Source organism: Esox lucius, chromosome 4 (assembly GCF_011004845.1).
Source record: "Esox lucius isolate fEsoLuc1 chromosome 4, fEsoLuc1.pri, whole genome shotgun sequence".
Classification (NCBI taxonomy): Eukaryota; Metazoa; Chordata; class Actinopteri; order Esociformes; family Esocidae; genus Esox; species Esox lucius.
Genome location: NC_047572.1, coordinates 13,706,348 through 13,729,405, shown reverse-complemented (window position 1 = coordinate 13,729,405; position 23,058 = coordinate 13,706,348). Strand labels below are relative to the sequence as shown.

At 44.2% G+C, this 23,058-nt stretch overlaps 1 protein-coding gene across 4 annotated transcripts in view; it reads right to left on the bottom strand.

Moving 5' to 3' along the window:
* Nucleotides 1-2,749: 2,749 nt before the first annotated feature.
* The window catches only part of nlgn3a (neuroligin 3a), a 143,338-nt gene continuing 123,029 nt past the window's right edge, over nt 2,750-23,058 (bottom strand). For all 4 annotated transcript variants that reach the window (XM_010896481.5, XM_010896490.5, XM_010896499.5 and 1 more), the window contains 2 exons: nt 7,215-7,449; nt 2,750-4,824 (listed from right to left, as the gene is read on the bottom strand). In XM_010896481.5, coding sequence (XP_010894783.2) covers nt 4,183-4,824; nt 7,215-7,449 — 877 coding nt within the window. In that variant the 3' untranslated portion in view covers nt 2,750-4,182. The remainder of the gene's footprint in view (nt 4,825-7,214; nt 7,450-23,058) is intronic.

Sequence of the window (23,058 nt, the reverse complement as noted above, 5' to 3'; positions counted from 1 at the left end):
CTTTGCACGGTAGAGCTTTAACTTGCATTTGTGGATGCAGCGACATACTGTGTTCACAGATAATGGTTTTCCGAAGTGGTCCTGAACCCATGCAGAGATGTCCACTACAGATTTGCGTCTGTTTTTAATGCATTGCTGCCTGGTGGCCCGAATATCATGGCCATCCACTATTGATTTTCGGCTTTGTCCCTTGCATACAGAGATTCTCCAGATTCTCTGAATCTTCTAATGATATTATGTACTGTAGATGATGAGATCCCCAAACTCTGTGCAATTTTATGTTGTGATACGTTATTCTTAAATTGTGGCACTATTTGACCCTGCAGCCTTTCATCACTTCTGACAGACCCATCCTCTCTGGAATGATCTTTTACTAACCAATCATGTTACTGACCTGTTGCCAATTGGCCTAATTCGTTGTGTGATGTTCCACCAGGTTTAGTTTTTAGCATTACACAATGTTTCCAAGTCTTTTGGTGCCTCTGTACTCAGCTTTTTTGAAACGTGTTGCTAGCATCAAATTCAAAAAGAGCAAATATTTTCCAAGAAACAATAACATTTCTCAGTTTCAACAGCTGATATGTTGTTTTAGCAGTATTTTCTATTGAATATAGGGTTACAATTATTCGCACATCATTGTATTCGCTTCTTCTTTACATTTTAAACAGCAACCCAACTTTTTGGGAAACGGGATTGTAGAAAGAGACAGATCCCCAGAGGAAGCTAGCAGTTTGCTATAACATAGCTTCTACACACAGCTGTCTGTCTGTCCGTGTATTTGTCTGCGTCCACCTGACTGTTTCTCCAGACCCAGAGCCCGCAACGGATAATGGATGTGCCAAATTACACAGCACCACCCATGGAGAGGTAGAGAAATGAGTGCAGGTGTGAGAGGAGAGAGGTGTGTGTCTGTCCTGCTCGCTCTCTGTAAACCTCTCCTCTCAAAACTGCACTCATCCTACTATCTCCCTCCAGTTGGTGCTGTGTAATTTGGATCAGGTGCCGGCTTCTGCTCTGGAGAAAGAGTCAGGCACCACGGCAGACAGCAGGACAGGGCCAGGTCATCTCGGGCTAAACCCAAGCCATTTTTCATCTTCAAACACGCTGAAACCAAGGAACAAGGACTACTGTAACAATGTATGTTGTTGTAACACCACTACTAAATGGACCTACAACCTGATATTTCTAAGGGTGGTTTCCTGTCCAAGTTGTCCTGGAGGCTACAGTTTGTACATTGTTTTTAGTGCAGGACTTGATGTGAACATGGGTCCAGGAAATCCCTCCGAGCAGTGACAGCAGTTGGTCTATATCTGAACAGGCATAGATTCAGGTGCAGTGGTTATCGCAGTGATTCTGTAGGATGACCATATGAATGGAGCCCGCTTACGTTAGAGAGCAGCAGAGCAGCCCGGACACTTCTCTAAGGCTCTGTGAGTCCTTGTATTGCGTCAGACGGCTGATGATTAACAAAGACAGGGGCCATAGATCTTCATCACTGTGTCCATATTAGAACAGCTCAGGGTCAGAAGGAACCGCTAACCGCTTGTGACTCTGACACCGTCTAAATATGGACACCATAAATAAGACCTGTATTCCAAAGGACTCTATATTAACTACATAGCACACTGCTTTTACTATAACCACAGGTACTCCCTGGTTTAAAGTAGGACACACTATATCAGAGGTTCTCAAACCCCGTCTCAGAGACGTACAGATGTGTTCCACGTTTGCAGGTGGTTCTGAATAGGGCCTAGGATCCCATCTGGTCTGACTGCCAGCTTAGAGATGGTCGATTGGTTAAATGGTCAAATGACTGGACGTTCTCATATTTGCCCTCAAAAAACACCTCCCTCGTATGAAGCTGTTACTGTCTCTGATTGACAAGAGAGATGTGGCTTCATCCTGGATGACAGGAGATAGTTGCCAACTGGGGGTGTAATTCTGCTGCGGTACACGTGTCATCATTCTCATCAGTAGCACATTCTCTATCAGCGCAAAGGTTAAATCCATGTGGCTGCAACGCAAGTGTTCCTGCGATACCATGCCAGTTTTTCTCATGGCATGAGAGAGGGGGGAGAATGGTAGAGCAAGGGAGGAAGAGAGAGAACACAGAGATGAAAAAGTCTTGTCTGTTTTTTTTTTTTACCCCCAACTTGTCTCATTCCAAACAGAAGCGTTTACAATTTCCATAAAAAAAAATGAAAAATGAATTTCAGCACAAGAAAAAAGGTTTAGTGAAACGCCTCTTCTCCTTTTTTATGGTTTTAATTTGGCACATGGCACAATCAGCATGTATGCATCTGGTATACATAAATAAATATTAAATATATTGATACATAAATATACATATAGAGCTCGTATAAAGACACCAAAACGGGTCGTTCGTTCTGCTTCTTGATATTCCCAATGACTAAGACATCCTACAAACTGAAATGGCCTTCTGTCGTTTAATGGCGCTTCTTTCAGGTTGATAATAACAGTCGGAGTAGTTTGCTAACAGTAGTTAACTCTCTGCACTGCTTTAGTTTACTTTTAGAGTACATACATCAGAATGACATCTCTCGCTATACGCCCTATACATATATGCATGTATGCCCATATTTATATATATATATATATATAATCAAAGAAACACAAGTGTGCACTGATATAGTTTACTCAGTGCAAACAGGCCACTGTCTGCTTTTCAAGAGGAACTCTTACAAAGTATATGGAATCATGTCAGTAAGTTCAGTTGAATCTTTAGCTATTTTTTTTTTCTCTTACACGTAAAATAATATATTTATTTTGTCATCTTTAAGCAAAATTAGACATATAACTTTTTTTTTTTTTAAATAACAAAAGTGCTATTTCGCAGTAAGGACATACACCCAGAGAGAGAGAAGTAGCTGCAGTGTGAACAGCACTGGTGGAACAGAACCAAATGACAAAATGAGAAAGAAGCCCCGCCCCCGAAAACCCCAACCCGCCACATAAAACGCAAAAACAGGTGCAAGCGCACACACGCCTGCACTCACGCGAACACACACACGCATACACGCATACACGCATACACGCACGCACACACGCGCGCACACACCTGCACGCAAACACACGCACGCACACAACCGTGTTATTATGCACAACATTACAAAGGTGCTCTGAGCAGTGTGTGTGTGTGTGTGTGTGTCTGTGTGTGTGTGTGTGTGTGGAAGCGCACACTTTGTGGAGTAGAGATAAGATCAGGTCATTTAACAGATAAATTGGTTGTAAAAGATGCACTTTTTTTTCCTTAACAAAACAATCACAGTAACATAGTCTTCATGTCTGTGTTCTGATCTGGGATGTCGGAGTCTGTGTCAGACAACTCATCTCTATCAGGGCTAGAAAAGAGAACCCCGCTTCTGTGGCTTTTTGTAGGTATGCGACAGAGAAACGAGTCGCACCAAGACGCTTCTTAAAATCTCCAAGTACTGCAGTAAATATCCTCTTGGTGCCAGTTCAGTTCGCAATTCAGTCACTCGTGTCTTTGAGTCACGTCAAAATGTCACAAACTCCACAAGGAATAGTCTCTGTGAACAATAGAAATGAAGAGAGAGAAACAAAATCCTCAGAACAAAACAAGCTTTTGTAAGGCATCGAAACAACACAAAAAATGTCCACAAAAAAAAAACCCATTATGCGGATAAGGTGGTAGAGGCCATTGTTTGAAATGTGTCTGTTCTGTCTTCCCCAGGAGAGACGGAGATGGGAAAGAAAAAGCACTTTTCTCGGTGTGTTTGTATGAATCCAAGTAGTAAGTGTTGATAATCTCCCCCGTCAGTCTGTTTAAAAAGGCTTTTAAAATGATTATTAAAAAAAAAAAAAAAAAACTCTGCAGAAAGGACCCCTCCTTCCCAAGCCCTGGGCTGTCAAGGGAGGGAGGGAAGAATAGCAGTTTGATTTTGGCAGCTCTGCACATCTTCACAACCACACAGGCAGCAGAGAGCTCTCCTCTCCTCAGCAACTCCACGCCCTCTTCTCTGTAGCAAAAGTCTAGTTAAATCTCTTTACTCTTTAATCCCACCACTCATTCATTCCCACTTTTCCCCTTTCCCCTCCCATCCCCCCCAGAACCCTTTTCCCTGTAATATTTATAAAACAGAATCCTCGTCCACTCCTTCATCCGCGTCTCCTCCCCCCACCTCCCTCTCCTCCTTAAAGCTATACTCGGGTGGTGGAGTGGGAGTGGGGCAGGCCGGTGGAGTTGAAGCCGGCCGTGAAAGTGTTGTAGGGGTGGAGGTTTGGCATCCCCACCAGGGAGTTGGGGATCATGGTGATGGTGTTGGGGGTCATCAGGGGAATGTCGTCCGGTGACCTCCGCAACGTCAGGGTGTAGTCGGGCAGCGAGGCCAGGCGGAGACCCCCGTCGATCCCCGGGTTCCCCACACCCATGGCCTCGCACTCGTGGTGCGTCTGGTTCATCTGCAGGGACATGATCTCCTCCTCGTTCGGGCCCTGGTGGTGGCCCATGTCGTTGGACGTGGCCTGGCTGTGGTGGGTCTGCGGGCTGGCCTGGCCGTTGTGGCCCCCCGACGCCTCGCGGCGCTTGTCCTTGCGGTAGTAGAGGGCGGCGAACGCCAGAACGTTGAGGAAGAGCAGCGAGGCGCCCACGGCAATGGTGACACTCAGCTCCGTGGAGTAGTCCCGGGGGTTCTCCACGACCAGAGGGCCGGTCTCCTCCTCTCCATTCCACGCTTCGTTATCCTCGTTGTTGTAGGCAGGGGACATCGGGGGCCGCTTGGTGTTGAAGGGCCACGTCTTCTTGGTGGACAGGGAGTTCTGGGTCGTCTCGGAAGGGGGGACCTTTAAATCAAAAGCATTGTTGGTATTTCATTCATTTCACTTTTAAAAGGTGTCTATTTGACAGTATTTTCCAGATAGACTGATACTAACAAGGAAGGTCTTTTCCAGAGAGACTTAACAGTGATACTAACAAGGAAGGTCTTTTCCAGAGAGACTTAACACTGATACTAACAAGGAAGGTCTTTTCCAGAGAGACTTAACAGTGATACTAACATGGAAGGTCTTTTCCAGAGAGACTTAACACTGATACTATCAAGGAAGGTCTTTGCCAGAGAGACTTAACACTGATACTATCAAGGAAGGTCTTTGCCAGAGAGACTTAACACTGATACTATCAAGGAAGGTCTTTGCCAGAGAGACTTAACACTGATACTATCAAGGAAGGTCTTTGCCAGAGAGACTTAACACTGATACTATCAAGGAAGGTAAGACAACTGTATTGACATATCTACATTATTTTCATTGATTTCACCATCACGGCACACACAGTGGTAAGTAAAATTAAAGAGAGACAAATATCAAAAGCAGATTAAAAGAGGACGTGCCAGCTGTACCCAGGTGGTGGTAGACATGTAGTGGAACATGTTGTGGAGCGGGTAGTGTACCCTGGTGGTGGTAGACGTGTAGTGGAACATGTTGTGGAGCGGGTAGTGTACCCTGGTGGTGGTAGACATGTAGTGGAACGTGTTGTGGAGCGGGTAGTGTACCCTGGTGGTGGTAGACGTGTAGTGGAACATGTTGTGGAGCGGGTAGTGTACCCTGGTGGTGGTAGACATGTAGTGGAACGTGTTGTGGAGCGGGTAGTGTACCCTGGTGGTGGTAGACATGTAGTGGAACATGTTGTGGAGCGGGTAGTGTACCTTGGTGGTGGTAGACATGTAGTGGAACGTGTTGTGGAGCGGGTAGTGTACCCAGGTGGTGGTAGACATGTAGTGGAACATGTTGTGGAGCGGGTAGTGTACCCAGGTGGTGGTAGACATGTAGTGGAACGTGTTGTGGAGCGGGTAGTGTACCCAGGTGGTGGTAGACATGTAGTGGAACATGTTGTGGAGCGGGTAGTGTACCCAGGTGGTGGTAGACGTGTAGTGGAACATGTTGTGGAGCGGGTAGTGTACCCAGGTGGTGGTAGACATGTAGTGGAACATGTTGTGGAGCGGGTAGTGTACCCAGGTGGTGGTAGACATGTAGTGGAACATGTTGTGGAGCGGGTAGTGTACCTTGGTGGTGGTAGACATGTAGTGGAACGTGTTGTGGAGCGGGTAGTGTACCCAGGTGGTGGTAGACGTGTAGTGGAACATGTTGTGGAGCGGGTAGTGTACCCAGGTGGTGGTAGACATGTAGTGGAACGTGTTGTGGAGCGGGTAGTGTACCCAGGTGGTGGTAGACATGTAGTGGAACATGTTGTGGAGCGGGTAGTGTACCTTGGTGGTGGTAGACGTGTAGTGGAACATGTTGTGGAGCGGGTAGTGTACCCAGGTGGTGGTAGACATGTAGTGGAACATGTTGTGGAGCGGGTAGTGTACCCAGGTGGTGGTAGACATGTAGTGGAACGTGTTGTGGAGCGGGTAGTGTACCCAGGTGGTGGTAGACATGTAGTGGAACGTGTTGTGGAGCGGGTAGTGTACCCAGGTGGTGGTAGACATGTAGTGGAACATGTTGTGGAGCGGGTAGTGTACCCAGGTGGTGGTAGACATGTAGTGGAACGTGTTGTGGAGCGGGTAGTGTACCCAGGTGGTGGTAGACATGTAGTGGAACATGTTGTGGAGCGGGTAGTGTACCCAGGTGGTGGTAGACGTGTAGTGGAACATGTTGTGGAGCGGGTAGTGTACCCAGGTGGTGGTAGACGTGTAGTGGAACATGTTGTGGAGCGGGTAGTGTACCCAGGTGGTGGTAGACGTGTAGTGGAACATGTTGTGGAGCGGGTAGTGTACCCTGGTGGTGGTAGACATGTAGTGGAACATGTTGTGGAGCGGGTAGTGTACCTTGGTGGTGGTAGACATGTAGTGGAACATGTTGTGGAGCGGGTAGTGTACCCAGGTGGTGGTAGACATGTAGTGGAACGTGTTGTGGAGCGGGTAGTGTACCCAGGTGGTGGTAGACATGTAGTGGAACATGTTGTGGAGCGGGTAGTGTACCCAGGTGGTGGTAGACATGTAGTGGAACATGTTGTGGAGCGGGTAGTGTACCCAGGTGGTGGTAGACGTGTAGTGGAACATGTTGTGGAGCGGGTAGTGTACCCAGGTGGTGGTAGACGTGTAGTGGAACATGTTGTGGAGCGGGTAGTGTACCCTGGTGGTGGTAGACATGTAGTGGAACATGTTGTGGAGCGGGTAGTGTACCTTGGTGGTGGTAGACATGTAGTGGAACATGTTGTGGAGCGGGTAGTGTACCTTGGTGGTGGTAGACGTGTAGTGGAACATGTCGTGGAGGTTGTAGAGGTGGGGCACCAGGTGTTTCCAGAAGGCCACCTTGGTGGCGCGGTAGTGGTCCCTGACGCGGGGCTTCAGGCCGATGTGCAGGTACAGCTGGTCCTGGGGGTTGTACTTGGACCAGGCCACCTCCTCAAAGCGGTTGGCCTTGGTGTGGATGAACTTGGTGTCCTGAGGAACAGGCTTGTTGGGGTCCCTGGTGAGGAAAGGAGAAGAAGGTAACAAACCTGTTGGAGGGCGGAGCCTGCGTTGCAGTGATCCAACCTACAATATCTATCAACTGTCAATACCAATCCAGGACAGATCAAAATCTGGTTTAAGGAGCGCAGCCGGAAGGTTGGAAAGGAAGATGCACCGTCCTGTCTGGTTCAAGTCTCTCGAACCGGTTGTCACTCCAACTTTGTCTCCTAAACCAATGCGTTATTTGCAAGGAACCGACATTTCAGCTGGAAGGAGATTGAAGAATGGAACCAAAATCAAACCGATGTCATAATCTCGTCTGATTGTGACATTACATGTCAAGCAGCCTAGCATGTCTGCCACGGACGCGACTTGATTGAACATGTGGAGATATGCATCGACAGTAACATTCAACACAGTATGTCTGTTTGTCCTTCAGTCCTCTCCCCTAAACCCCTAGTTCCTGACCCCCCCCACCTCAACTGCTCCTCTCAGGTTGGCCGCAGTCCACAGGTCTTCTTATCACCGGGGGCTTTTTGGTAAACACACGGCCTAATGTATGATGAACGAGTCGGTATGCTTTAGCTGCTCTTTAGGACACGTCATGTTGTGTTTGAAGACCAGACTGTAGCTCTGCCCTCCCTGTTAATTGCTCGGGGAAGGTGGAACAGTATGCATTAACATCCAGAGTCCTTGTGTAAAATGGACCTGATTAATCAACACTAAAGCGATGGTGAATGGTGGGGGAACATGGAACCGTGACAACAAGGGTGCTGTGCCGCAACTGTCCTGAAGGGGCCAGTGTTTCTCTTTTGAGCCGGGTGAAGTCTGGCCTGCTGACTGACTGTTTACTGGCTGTTAGCTAATCCCGGATGGGTACCAATTTCAATTAGAGGAGACTATTGATTTATTGAGTGTATTTACATTATGGCATTCTCCCACAATCACAGTTCTCCTGGACGTCTGCCTGCTGTCCAATGGTTCTGTTTTGGATGGGATGGGGAGAGTGGAAGTTTGGACCAGAAGAGCTCTGTCAAGTGTTAATGATGAGGTACGTTTCAGCTGCAATGCAGAGAAATGAGTTTTCTGAGAGAAAAATAAACACTTAACTTTAGCCCTGAGACAGTTAAGTGCAATCCCTATAACTTGTTAATGTGCTTGTGTGAGTGACAGCGTGTGTGTTTGTATATTATACTCATACAGTAGAAAACAAAATCGAAGAAATCCACTGAATTAGGAGAAAGATGCAGTATTTCATAATCATGAAATAGCACTATGTCTGGCTCTAAAGTCAGTGGCATCCAGGACTCCAATTCAGTTTGGGATTTGGGGATTTCTTTATATCGTTTTTCTGGCACTCTATGGTGGTTGGCGGTGGGCGGTTGGAAAAGCTACAAGCACAAAACCCCACAGAATAAAAGCCACAGCAGAAGAATTCACACTCTCTATCCCTCCTCTCGCTTTTCTTCTGTACAGTTTCCTTTTTCAGGTCAGCGCTTCTGGGAGAGGGAGAGAGAGTACGAAGGAGGAAGACACAGAGAGAAAGAGAGAGAGAGGGAGAGAGGGAGAGAGTGATAGAGAGAGAGAGTAAGCTAGAGAGAGGCAAATTGAGATAGCTGCAGCCAAATCCCCTGGCGTAGCCTGGGTGTCAGCAAACCGGCCTGTAAATAACCTCTTTTATTAGGCTAGTAATGATGCCCGATGGATATTGACAGGCAGCCTCACTATGATGACTTTGTAGCTGAATATCAGTAATTAAGTTTCAGAACAGCGCCTGGCTTGGCGGTGGAGGTAAGGTCATATTGATCTCGCCTCGCATCAACTACATGCCAGAGAACTGAACAGAAATGAACAGGACAGGATGTCAATGGAGTGCAGCCGGGCCCAGGACAAGTCATGGCTAAGATTCCTGACATCTCTCCCACTCTCTCTCCCTCCCTCCGTTCCGCTTCTATCGTGCCCTCGTTCTCACAATCTCTCCCTCTCTCCTCCCCCCTCCGTCCCGACTGAAGTTTATGAATTCTGTCGGCGGCTCACGGGGGCAGAACGGAGTAATAGCCAATCAGAGAGTAGAACAGTCGAACCAATCAGAGCGGCCAGGTCAATCTCAGTTAATGAGAATTCCTGGCGTCTTCATGAGACCACAAATGGCTGCCTCATATGACATCCTACACACTAAACGGCCCGGTCAAAAGGAGTGCACTATATGTGGGGAACAGGGTGCCATTTCGGAGGGGACTGCTCGCTCTCCTTCCCCTGTGGGGATTGCTCAAATCCGTTCACATGTTTTATGGACCTAAAGCTCTTTGGAGCGGAGTGGTTGTTTGTGCTTTTTGCTGGATGGTATGCTGAGTGACTGACTGACTGATTAGTTGGCCAGCTGACAGACTGACTGACTGGCAATAGGGCTAGCTGACTGACCGTTTGACTGGCTGGCTGGCCGATTGACTACACGACTAGTGGACTATCTGATTAGTAGACTGGCTTGCCCGCTGGCTAACTGACTATCTGGCTGGCTGACTGACTGACTGACTGACTGACTATCTGGCTGGCTGACTAGCTCGGGCTGTGCCTCAAGACAAGTGAAGATTAATAATTTTGACAACATAAAGAAATCAATGTGGCATCTTTAGTTCATTTGGTTTGAGGCATTAGAAAACAAGTCCCTGGGTTATCTAATTGCACTCACACATGCTTGGGTTATTGTTGAGTTCATTGTCGATAGTCAACACACACACCCATGCGAGTACACACAGTCGATAATCAGACACAGTGGGGATGGTAAAACACGCAGGCACACACAATCTGTGGTTGTTCATCTACTTTGCAGATTGCACAAGAGTGTGGTACTCCGGACACTAAATGGCCAAAATGTTAATGCACATTTAACAAGAAACACGTGCAATGCATTCTGGGTAAGATTGTTGTAATTAACTCAGACCCGAACAAGCCCACATTTAAAATAAAATTACAGCCCTAAAGTGTCTCGTCTACTGGACTATATTTGTGGTTAGTGAAATACAAATGACCAAAGATATTGTAGGTTACAGTGTGAGCATTTGAGCAAACTGGACGACTTTGGGACACCCAGCCTTTGCTAACAGCGTGAACGTTAACTCCTGTAATATGGAGTTAGATTACATTTAGGAATCTATTCTCTATGAAGCTTCCAGATTGCATTTATCGTATCTTTGGGTGTTTAGGAGGGTATAGATGTGTGTGTGGGTGTTAGGGTTGTGTGGTCCACTGAGTGTGTTCTGCGTCTGCCTGTGCGCTCTATCGTGTGTGTGTGTGTGTGCAGGGTTTGTGTTTTAGTATTTGTATATGTGTATGTGCGTGTGAGTTCTGTGCTCTACAACACATTAGCAGATAGCCTCTGTGCGGTCAGGTCTTCCGCTTAAGCTGGATGCCCTGTGTGTGTGTGTGTGTGTGTGTGTGTTTAGGGGGGGGCTCGGAAAGAGGAAGCGGAGAGCAGGATTATTGCATCCATAAAAGCAGTCATTTTAATAGCCTTTCAGCATTGCTTTGATGTTTTCATATGGCCAGGCCACTGAGATGTGCCAGCGTGTTTCTTGTGTGTGTGTCTGTGTGTGTCTGTGTGTGTAATGTTTTAACACAGTCATACCACTAATGTGTGTGTGCGTGTTTTCATGATTTTTTCAGATGTGCCAGCGTGTTTCTTGTGTGTGTGTCTGTGTATATGTAATGTTTTAACACGGCCATATCACTAATGTGTGTGTGTGTGTGTATATGTAATGTTTTAACACGGCCATATCACTAATGTGTGTGGGTGTGTGTATATGTAATGTTTTAACACGGTCATATCACTAATGTGTGTGTGTGTGTGTATATGTAATGTTTTAACACGGCCATATCACTAATGTGTGTGTGTGTGTGTATATGTAATGTTATAACACAGTCATATCACTAATGTGTGTGTGTGTGTGTGTATATGTAATGTTATAACACAGTCATATCACTAATGTGTGTGTGTGTGTGTATATGTAATGTTATAACACAGTCATATCACTAATGTGTGTGTGTGTGTGTATATGTAATGTTATAACACGGTCATATCACTAATGTGTGTGTGTGTGTGTGTATATGTAATGTTATAACACAGTCATATCACTAATGTGTGTGTGTGTGTATATGTAATGTTATAACACGGTCATATCACTAATGTGTGTGTGTGTGTGTATATGTAATGTTTTAACACGGCCATATCACTAATGTGTGTGTGTGTGTGTATATGTAATGTTATAACACGGCCATATCACTAATGTGTGTGTGTGTGTGTATATGTAATGTTATAACACAGTCATATCACTAATGTGTGTGTGTGTGTGTATATGTAATGTTATAACACGGTCATATCACTAATGTGTGTGTGTGTGTGTATATGTAATGTTTTAACACGGCCATATCACTAATGTGTGTGTGTGTGTGTGTATATGTAATGTTTTAACACGGCCATATCACTAATGTGTGTGGGTGTGTGTATATGTAATGTTTTAACACGGCCATATCACTAATGTGTGTGTGTGTGTGTATATGTAATGTTTTAACACGGCCATATCACTAATGTGTGTGTGTGTGTGTATATGTAATGTTATAACACAGTCATATCACTAATGTGTGTGTGTGTGTGTATATGTAATGTTTTAACACGGCCATATCACTAATGTGTGTGTGTGTGTGTATATGTAATGTTTTAACACGGCCATATCACTAATGTGTGTGTGTGTTTTCATGATGTTTTCATATGGCCAGGCCACTGAGATGTGCCCGCGTGTTTCAAGTATGTGTGTCTGTGTGTGTGTATATGTAATGTTATAACACAGTCATATCACTAATGTGTGTGTGTGTGTGTATATGTAATGTTATAACACAGTCATACCACTAGTGTGTGTGTGTGTTTTCGTGATGTTTTCATATGGGGGGGAACACTAAAGCCTCTGCTATAATCCATAAACTCCTTCATCTCTGTGTTCCAGCTGCACTCAACCCAACCCCTTTACCCTAATGACCTTGGTGGACAGCTCTGAGGGAATGTGTGTCTGTGTCTGTGAGTGTGTGTGTGTGTGTGTGTGTGTGTCTGTATCGATTACAGCCCAGGGACCCAGGTAGAAATACCAGAGGAGATGCTAATAGTTCAGTACTGAAACACACAGCACATGGCACAAACTGAAAAAAACACTATAGATATAAATCACTAAACTGTGTGTGTGTGTGTGATAGAGAGCATATAGTGTTTAGGTAGACGGTGCAGCTAAATGTGTTCCATTTGCCACTTGGCAACAAATCCATCAATTCTGTGTGCTTAAACCAACGCATGATACATGATGTGTACTATGGAGATATTTTAAACTCCTTTGTAAATGGAAAACAACTACGGTCCTGTTACATAATTGTTTCATGCACAAGGCCCTATGTGAAGAAGAAGGCACCTAAGGGAGGTATTAGCCAGCATACAAAACCTTAGGCATGTTCTTTAGGCACACACACACACACGCACATACACACACACACACCCTTGGGTACCCGTAGTGGCAGAGACACCCCCTTAGGCGTGTACTATAGACACACACACACACACACACAGATCCTTAGGCATGTACTGTAGACACACACACACAGATCCTTAGGCATGTACTGTAGACACACACACAGAGATCCTTAGGCACACATTATCAAATAATTTACACTGCAGTATCAGACGATTCTCCAGGTCCTTATCTATTTTGTGCTCACACAATAACAACGAGGTAAAAACCCTTCTCCTTAGTGGGACTGAGCCAGCAGGCTCCCCATACAGATGTTCAGAAAGTCTCTCCATCCAGTCACCCCTGTTGATAATTCCAGAGGTAGGCGGTGGCCTACTTGACAGTAAATGACGCTGTTTTTTGTTTTTCTCCATTTCATAACTATCCCAAATTGTAAGCCGTAACCTTTACCAGTTAATGCCTGAACTGTTAACTGTCAAAGGGTTTCTGTTTGAACCCCGCGGATAAACCCGTAACCACGCCGAGGAAATGAGGTCAACCGGAGACTAGGCCCACAGAATATCACATTTCAATGGTGACACCACAATGTTTCGGACACTTACACACATGCCATGTCAGCAGAGTGGAGAGTGAAATACTGGAGGAATACTTTACATTATTACCTATTCCCTGGCTGCACTAACCACCCGCTCAGAGATTTGATGTCATTTCTTTTTTATCTTCTCAGTTTTGTCCCGGTGTAATGTGAAGCGCTTGAGTGATCATAGCCATCACCAAATCTTAGTAGACGTGTTTAGAAAGCCTTGGGCGGAGCAGAGGAGGAGAAGAAGACAACTCAAGAATCTATTTTCACCACAAAGCCCTAGAGTTGCTGCTGTGGGTTATGTGTCCACAATGACATCATATCCCCTATGTAGTGCACTTGTGCCAAGTAGTGCACCATCTTTGAAAAAGGGTGCCATTCGGTCCACAGTCTAAGACGGAAGCACTGACTTTAATCTGCAGGAACTTCTTTTTTTTGCATTAATAAGCAGTCTACTGGAGCCTATATCTCAAAGGGTTGTTGTTTAACCAATCTACCCCCTGCAGTGGTCTATCTGCTTAGCAGGTGCCAAAGCGGGTCCCAAATGGCACACTATTCCCTTCACCAAGACCCCCAAGGGCCCCGGTAGTGCACCACCAACGGAATCACCTGGCAATCGGGACGCAACGAACTGACACACCTCATTGGAATTCATGTTTCATGTTCGCAGGGACACAAACAATATATTATCATATAGACTCCTGTCTTGTTACACTTTAAAACACATTCAAGCTAATTGCGTTTTCTGAGGCATTCTGGCTCTGAGGGGCCGACTGCACCTTCCCAGACACACTGGCATAGTATCAGGAAGCATTGGTTTGTGTGTGTGGGTGTGCACAGACTACTAGTAGCTAGGCACAGACTGAGATTGACATGCATGGCAAACCCATTTCAAAATGTTATCCCTGTAACTGACTAGTCATCAGTTAAAAGCAATTAGTATATATTTATTAGTAACTAGTAACTATTTCAGTTTTATAATACATCTTGATAAGATACTAGTACATATTCAATAGATACTATTAACTATTAAGGTTTTACTAGTGAATATTAAAAAAATATCTCAATACAGTTATTGAAAATTCCAAAAGTATTTGTCCCTATTCTGATTGCCATTTTTGTAACTGAACTCTATGGGGTTCAGTTCAGATATCCAAAAATCTGATATCCAAAAATCTAAATGTTACTAGTTACAATTAAATAAATACTATTAGTATTTCAGCAACTAATAGTTTAAGACAGTTTGTCTTACCTAGCAAGCTAGCAATGGGTTGTTAACATTAGTCAACCTATACATTTTGCACAATATTATCCACAAGTGTAATATCATAAATAGATTTTAAGGTTAAATAGTCCCTCAATGCTACCGACAACCGGACAATACCCTATCATGGTCTCAGCCAAGAGAAACGGCAAAAAATGGCAAACTCATCACAGTTGGTGCTGTAGACATCCGTCCCACCTCAAATCAACAGTGGACTTCCGTCCCACCTTAAATCAAGTCCCTTGGCGAATAACAATGATGGGGCGGGACAGTGCACCTAGTTCCCTACTAGACCCACAAGTTATTGGCAAACGCAGGAAACTGCATAGGGAATGCTGAGCGATTTGAGACACATGCACTGCCCACTCCTCATTATGCGGGCTATTGATTGGTTGAATTAGTTGAGTGACAAGTAACACGTGTCTTGACATCAGATGCCCCCCCCCCACTAATACATTCCTCCCCCTCTTTTGTGTTGGTGAATGTACTAACAGTATCTTGCTTTTACACTCCCTCTCCTTTCTCCCTCACCTCGCTCTCTAGCCTAATTAACATTCCGTCTGCACAACAGTAGCCAATCAATGCCCCCCCACCCCCCTACAGCCGCCCCTACCCCCCCAGAAATCCTATTGCCTTAACGAGACACTTCACTTCCTGAGTTTCTCAAATGCAAATCAGGATATTGGAGACATTTCCCATCAGGTGAAGGGCTTAATGAAGCAGGAAGTGAAGACTGTTGACCGTGCAAAGACAATGACTTACACAATCCCAGGATCTATAGACAGTCTTAGTGAGTGAACTATCAGTGGACAGGCCGTGGGACGTTGGCCATCAGTTAGTGGGATAGATGAAGGAGGGAGAAAGTGGGGAATGAGACGAGATGAGAGAGGATGAGAGAGGACAAGATGAAAGGATAGGATGGGTGTGGATGAGAGTAGAGGACGGGAGATGATGAAAGGATGAGAGAGGAGTGGATGAGGTGTGTGTGTGGTGGGGGGCAGTGTATGATAGGATTACAGGAGAGAAGAAAGGATGGGAGACGGGGATGAAGGATGTCATTAGCAGAAAGCCTATAAGAGGTCAAGCTGTTGGTTGTAGAGGTCAAATGGTGCTCTGAATATATTTGTTAATGGCATCACTTCATTAAACATGTCCAGGGAGGGTCGATCGTTCACCATGTTTAAAGAAAAACAAACTAAAAATCATGTAAGATGCCTTCGAAATGACAGATCAGTGAATTTGCATATTTGTTCTTCTCAGTTGTGTACAACAATTTGTTACAACTCTAGTTAAACCTGTAGTAGAAAAATAATAGCATAACAATAACAGCATTACTATAAATAACAAAACCAAATTTTTTTTCCAAACTACTCATATTATTATTACTACCACTACTACTGTTAATAGTACTGTTACTGCAACAATGAATACTATTATGACTAGCACTACGAAGAGTACTACTACTATACAACTGCTTAACCTACTACTGCTACCACTACTATTGTTAATAATACTGTTACTGCAACAATTAATACTATTATGACTAACACTACTAAGACTACTACTACAACTACTACTACTATACAACTGCTTAACCTACTACTATTACCACTACTAAGACTACTACTACAACTACTACTACTGCTTAACCTACTACTAATACCACTACTACACAGCCTACTACTATTACCACTAATACAATTAACACTACTTGTACTATTTCTACTTCTACACCTAATACTATTACTAGTACTATCATTACTCAGACTAGTACTGCTACTGATAATGATGAAAATAATATTAAATCATTTATCCATGTCAAACCTACATTGTATCATATATATTCACTTTTACCAAAATGGGATTTTATAATTCATACAAAACCTAAATTTAATTATATAGTGTTCACTGACTCATTTTATCTTTCAAGTGATAAGATGAAATGATAGAAACAGTCACACATCATATAAAAAATATTACCCAAGCAAAATCTCTTTCTTTTACTTCTAAATTGTAGAAGGCCATACTCAGCCTTTTGAATGTCACTGAGACAAACCAAAGACAATTCAACACCTTTTGATGCATGTCCAGTGTTGATCATAACGATTCAGTGACTGCAAAAACAAAAAAAGATATTGACCAAATGGGACGTTTAAAAGACCAGTCTTTTCAGATATGTATGTGTTATTCTGATTGCAAAATATGCAGTACATTCAATAATGTATTTACATTTTGAGAAGACAGACACATTTTGAAAACTTAGTTGTGATTTTACAAAAGGCAGCATAGTTCTTTGTAGGCTTTTATCTGTCTGCTTTCAAGGTAAGGAAACATATGGAAACATGGAAAATCACAGACATATCGCTTCAACATCCCAAAGAGGCGTTGTTAAATTTGTACCGTTTACCAATGTGACTAAAAACCATCAATACTAATGTGTTTAACTAAGCCAGGGCATGTTTTCCTGCTAAAGAACTATCTCACATAAATTCCTTAAGAATGTTAAACAGATTTATATTTGGATTCAGCCCAATCCACTACTTTCTCTGACTTTGAAAAAGACAACAAATTAGAGATAGGACAGTGAGTTGAGAGAAAAATCTATGCTCAACAGTGTTGCGATTACTAATCAACTACACAGTACTACACATGCGCACTTAAAACATACAAACACACACGCACACACAGGGGTGTTTCTGAGTCTCTAAATTTCAACCCCCCCAAAAAATTTAAAAGCCAAATGTGACTATAATAACCCATTGTCCATACCTGGTCCCAACCTCACTCATCATACCACCCACCGTCCACACCTGGCCCCGCCCTCCGACCCACCGTCCACACCTGGCCCCGCCCTCCCTCACTCGACTCTCCCACCGTCCACACCTGGCCCCGCCCTCCGACCCACCGTCCACACCTGGCCCCGCCCTCCCTCACTCGACTCTCCCACCATCCACACCTGGCCCCGCCCTCCGACCCACCGTCCACACCTGGCCCCGCCCTCCGACCCACCGTCCACACCTGGCCCTGCCCTCCGTCACCATCAATATTATCTCACTCATTAGAAATAGTCTTGACTAAATGTGTTATTTGTTTTATTTTTATAATAATTAAAACACATACATTGAATTGACTGCCCCCATATACATTTTTTAAGGATGGGTGGGGAGGTGGGGGGGGCTCCCAATAGTGGTGACTAATGTAGGTGGAGTAATGTTGAACAGTGGTGACTAATGTAGGTGGAGTAATGTTGAACAGTGGTGACTAATGTAGGTGGAGTAATGTTGAACAGTGGTGACTAATGTAGGTGGAGTAATGTTGAACAGTGGTGACTAATGTAGGTGGAGTAATGTTGAACAGTGGTGACTAATGTAGGTGGAGTAATGTTGAACAGTGGTGACTAATGTAGGTGGAGTAATGTTGAACAGTGGTGACTAATGTAGGTGGAGTAATGTTGAACAGTGGTGACTAATGTAGGTGGAGTAATGTTGAACAGTGGTGACTAATATAGGTGGAGTAATGTTGAACAGTGGTGACTAATGTAGGTGGAGTAATGTTGAACAGTGGTGACTAATGTAGGTGGAGTAATGTTGAACAGTGGTGACTAATGTAGGTGGAGTAATGTTGAAGAGTGGTGACTAATATAAGTGGAGTAAAGTTGAATGAGTGTGACTAATATAGAAGGGGTAAAATAGTGGTGACTAGTGTGGTCAGAGATGAGCTTTTATGTGACAATGTTGTGTACATGGCATGCTATTCACTGGGTGCTGTAATCCATCTTTTTGTATAGAAACACAGTTTTATGAGACATTCCCGCTCCATTCCACCCACACTGGTCGCTGCTCAACTCCATCGTAAATCGCAGAATTTAGTTTATTTGGCTGTGGCCCACGGGGAAGGGGGAAACCACTGCGTTCACACACAAATGCACGCACGCAAGCACACCACACACATACACAGACAAACAACTCTCTAAGAAGATTGGGCAGTTCTGATGAAAAACAGAAAAACTCCCAGCAAGAGATCAGCAGTGTAAAAATGGAGGCAGGCAAGCAGGGAGGGCGGGAGGGAGGGAGGGCGGGAGGACAGAAGAGCCAAATGGGAGGAGGTTCATAGTTGCCTGATACAGGTTGCAGTTGAACCACGTCTTGGTGTCCAGGGTTCCCGTGGCTCCTTAAGAAGTCTTGAAAGGTCCCTAAATTAATTCTGGGAAAATGGTATGTGTGGAAGCTAGTGGCAGCAAACAGTTAATGTTGAACTTAGGTTGCACTTAAGGCAAACTTTTTTATCATATATATTTTTTATACATAATTCAACTATTATTACAATTCTAAATAGTCAATATAGTATTGATAGGCTCATTCAACAATGAGACCAATGGCTAAGATTGCTAAAATCGGTGGGGAGTTCCATCAACTGATTCAAGAGCTTTGGCTTTTAGGAGAGGAATTTCTTCTTATCATCTGGACCAATCAATCAACTGTTTTAGATGGTAGGACCATGGATCGCCAATATGGACACCAAGCAGTGCGATTCTATTTGTCAAGTTGAACGCCAGGCCCTTTATCCCATTTAAAAAAAACAGTCATGATTTGTAGTGTTTAACACCGTAACGGAGTGAAAGTAAGGACAAGACAATCTAAAGTAAAGAGCTTGTAATAAAGCCCTTGTTATGTATTTCACAATCTTTATTGTGTTTTCATGAAAAAATTTAACTGATATGGGATGATTGGGCCATTCTGACTTCAAGACAGTAAAAGTCTATAAAGTCTAAAAAACATATAGACTAGCATACTTCTAGCTAGCCAATAATTGGTGACCTACTTGACACATAATAAGCCGAGCGAAAATGATTCTCCATTTTGAAAAAAGCCGCATGCAGCATCTGTAGAGAATCAATGCGTTCTGGGTAACTGCGTAGCTGCCCAAAATGTCCCGCAAGCTTTCTGCTTTGATGCTGCAGGTGTGAACAAGGCGTTAGGAAGGCCCCCTTTGAAAGAAATGACTGCTGCTACACCACTCGCATTGCGTCACGTTGAGTGGCAGCATTCAAGCTTCACAAAACTCTGAGGTTGAATTCTTGACGGCCGAAGTTGTGCGTTCATTCTGTCTTGTGAATTGAAATAATAAGATATAGATTGATTTTTGAGGGCGGATTGGGTGTGTTGACCAAAAATGAATACAAATAATGGTAACTCATATTGCAGATTTGCAGCTGGTTTGTTTCAGCTCTTTGGGTTTCTGGCATTACTTTCGTCAGCCTATTTTCTGGACAGATTTTCTGGACGACAGATCAGCTGACACACCAACAGGTCACCTGACACACCAACCTTGCTAGAGTAAACGCAAGGTTGGTGTCTTAAAAAGCCTTGAATTTGACTTTAACAATGGTGCCAGGACCCTGGTGTCTTACACTCCTTCTTTAGAGACTGACACCAGGAGACAGTTGAGACAAAAAGAGGGCACCACGCCTTAAATGGCACCCTATTCCCTAAGAGGGTCCATAGTTATGCACTTGGGAGGGAACTGGAGACCATGTTTGACTCGTCACATGAGAGGATCTGGGTCACCTGGTTATCCAGTGTCATCCAGGTGTTCGGGGCCTACCTCATCCTCACCTTATAGCCTAACATCCTACCACGTAGTGTGACAATTATGTCGCCGCCGGACCACTTGAGGACTTAAAAAAAGTGGGATACACAGAGGCTGATGGGTAAATGAAACACTTCAAGTCCTCTTAAAGCACAGACCTCCTCCTGCAGTCACAATGTCTACACTGAGGATTATGATCAGCTGTGAATTTCTAATAGGGCCGGTACTCCACTGTCTACCTCCCACCACATCAATGGTCTCTGTCCGTGTGTGTGTGTGTGTTATTACCTTTTTTCAATTATACAGCCTTTAAATCCTGCGACTCTTTTCAAGCTCAGTGCCCACTGCCTGTCTACCCACAATACCGCTGGACTACCCATAATCCTCTTTGGAATAATGCCCCTTTTGAATGGACGGTCTGGGCGGAAGTGTCTCCCAGGCACAGATCTAGAAATAGGTAAATATCTTCTAATATATAGAATATATAATGAGGAGAGACCCCATAAGAGGCTTGAGATGAGTCTTAGGACGGCCTGATCCCATGACCTGCCAGATCACTGCCAACCTGCTTATACCCCACTGTCGCCATGTCCCTGCAGTGTTAGAAGATCTGTCTGACTTCATCCAAATATCTCCATGAAAATGCAGTCAGAAGTGTACAGTGAACAGTTAGGTCTGGAAATAATTGGACACTGACACAAGTTTTGTTATTTTGTCTGTTTACCATATTCAAGTGATAGTTAAATAATGAATATGGGCTTAAAGTGCAGTCTCTCAGTTTGAGGGTCTTCACATCCAAATTGGAGGAAGGGTTTAGGAATTACAGCTCTTTAATATGTAGCCCTCTCTTTTTCAAGGGACCAAAAGTAACTGGATAATTGACTCAAAAGCTGTTTCAAGGACAGGTGTAGGCTATTCCTTCATTTTTTCTTCATCAATTAAACAGGTAAAAGGTGTTGATTCCAGGTGTGGCATTTGCATTTGGAAGCTGTTGCTGTGAACCCACAACATGCAGTCAAAGAAGCTCTCAGTGCAAGTAAAACAGGCCATCATTAGGCTGCAAAAAAATACATCTAAAAAGAAAGCAGGCAAGCCTAGTTCAGCTGGCCCGCAGTAGAAAGTGTTGCTATCTCAAGATTCGAACCCAGGTCACGCACACAAAAGGCTGTGTCATTAACCACTACACCACAGAGCTATACATTTGCCAGATATCAGTATAGCCTCTCTCTATCCTGAACAAATCCTCTTTTGCCACTGGCCGTTTTAATAGTTAATTGCCCATTTGTGAACGACATTGATACATTTAAACTGACTAACGTTTCTTACTAAGTTTACCTCCACCACAATTAGCATCTATGTATGGCATTTGCCACTGGCCTTTTAACATCATATTAGCCAGTAATAAGCTTTACCAGTATCTACTAACAGCACTCTTTGGTCAGATGAAACTAAGATCAACATGTACCAGAATGATGGGAAGAAAAAATATGGAGAAGGCCTGGAATGGCTCATGACCCGAAGCATACCACATCATCTGTAAAACATGGTGGAGGCAGTGTGATGGCATGGGGATGCATGGCTTCCAATGGCACTGGGTCACTAGCGTTTATTGATGATGTGACAGAAGACAGAAGCAGTCAGATGAATTCTGAAGTGTATAGGGATATATTGTCTGCTCAGATTCAACCAAATTCAGCAAAGTTGATTGGATGGTGTTCCACGTTACAGATGGACAATGGCCCAAAAAACACTGAAAAAGCAACCCAGGAGTTATTTAAGGCAACGAAGTGGCATATTCTGCAATGGCCGAGTCAATCATCTGATCTCAACCCGATCAAGCATACACTTCATTTGCTGAAGACAAAACTTCAGGCAGAAAGACCCAGGAACAAATAACAACTGAAGACAGCTGCAGTAAAGGCCTGGCAAAGCATCACAAATGAGGAAACCCAGCGTTTGGTGATGTCCATGCATTCCAGACTTCAAGAAGTCACTGCCTGCAAAGGATTCTCGACAAAGTATTCAAAATTTAAAAAGTTGAAAAAAAGTATTATGATTGTGTTAATTTGTACATTTGAGGCCCTGAAATAAGGGGACTGTGTACGAAAATTCCTAAACGTTTCATACAATATTCTGGTTCAACCCCTTGAATTAAAGCTGAAAGTCTGCACTTCAATTGCATCTCGGTTGTTTCATTTCAAATCCATTGTGGTGGCGTACAGAGACAGAATAATGACAATGTTACGTATCGAGAAGTACTGCGTTCACAGACCTTCCGAGGCGTGCGCTGAAACTGAACACAAATGAGTGGAGCTGTCGTCTCACATGGACGAGAGGACGCGCAGGACTGAGTGATGCGCGGAACAAAGCCAGGTGACTCGTGGACGTCAGTGTGAGTGACACATGTCACAGAGACAGACGGTCACATGCCAGCCGGGCAGGGAACTATACAGCAAAGGGGCATGTGCTCTGCACAGGTTGAGCCTTACCTTTGCATGTACCTGGTTATGAGAGAGCGGCGACAGCTGTGTAGTATGAGGGGGATCGGCGATGGATCTTTCGGAGCAGCAGATATCAAGCCATCTGGAATATTCTGCCGCTATTAGCCAGTTCAGAACCTCCTCACAGAGACTACCATGGCCCGCGGGCCGTGCCGTCACACAAACACACACACACACCCCC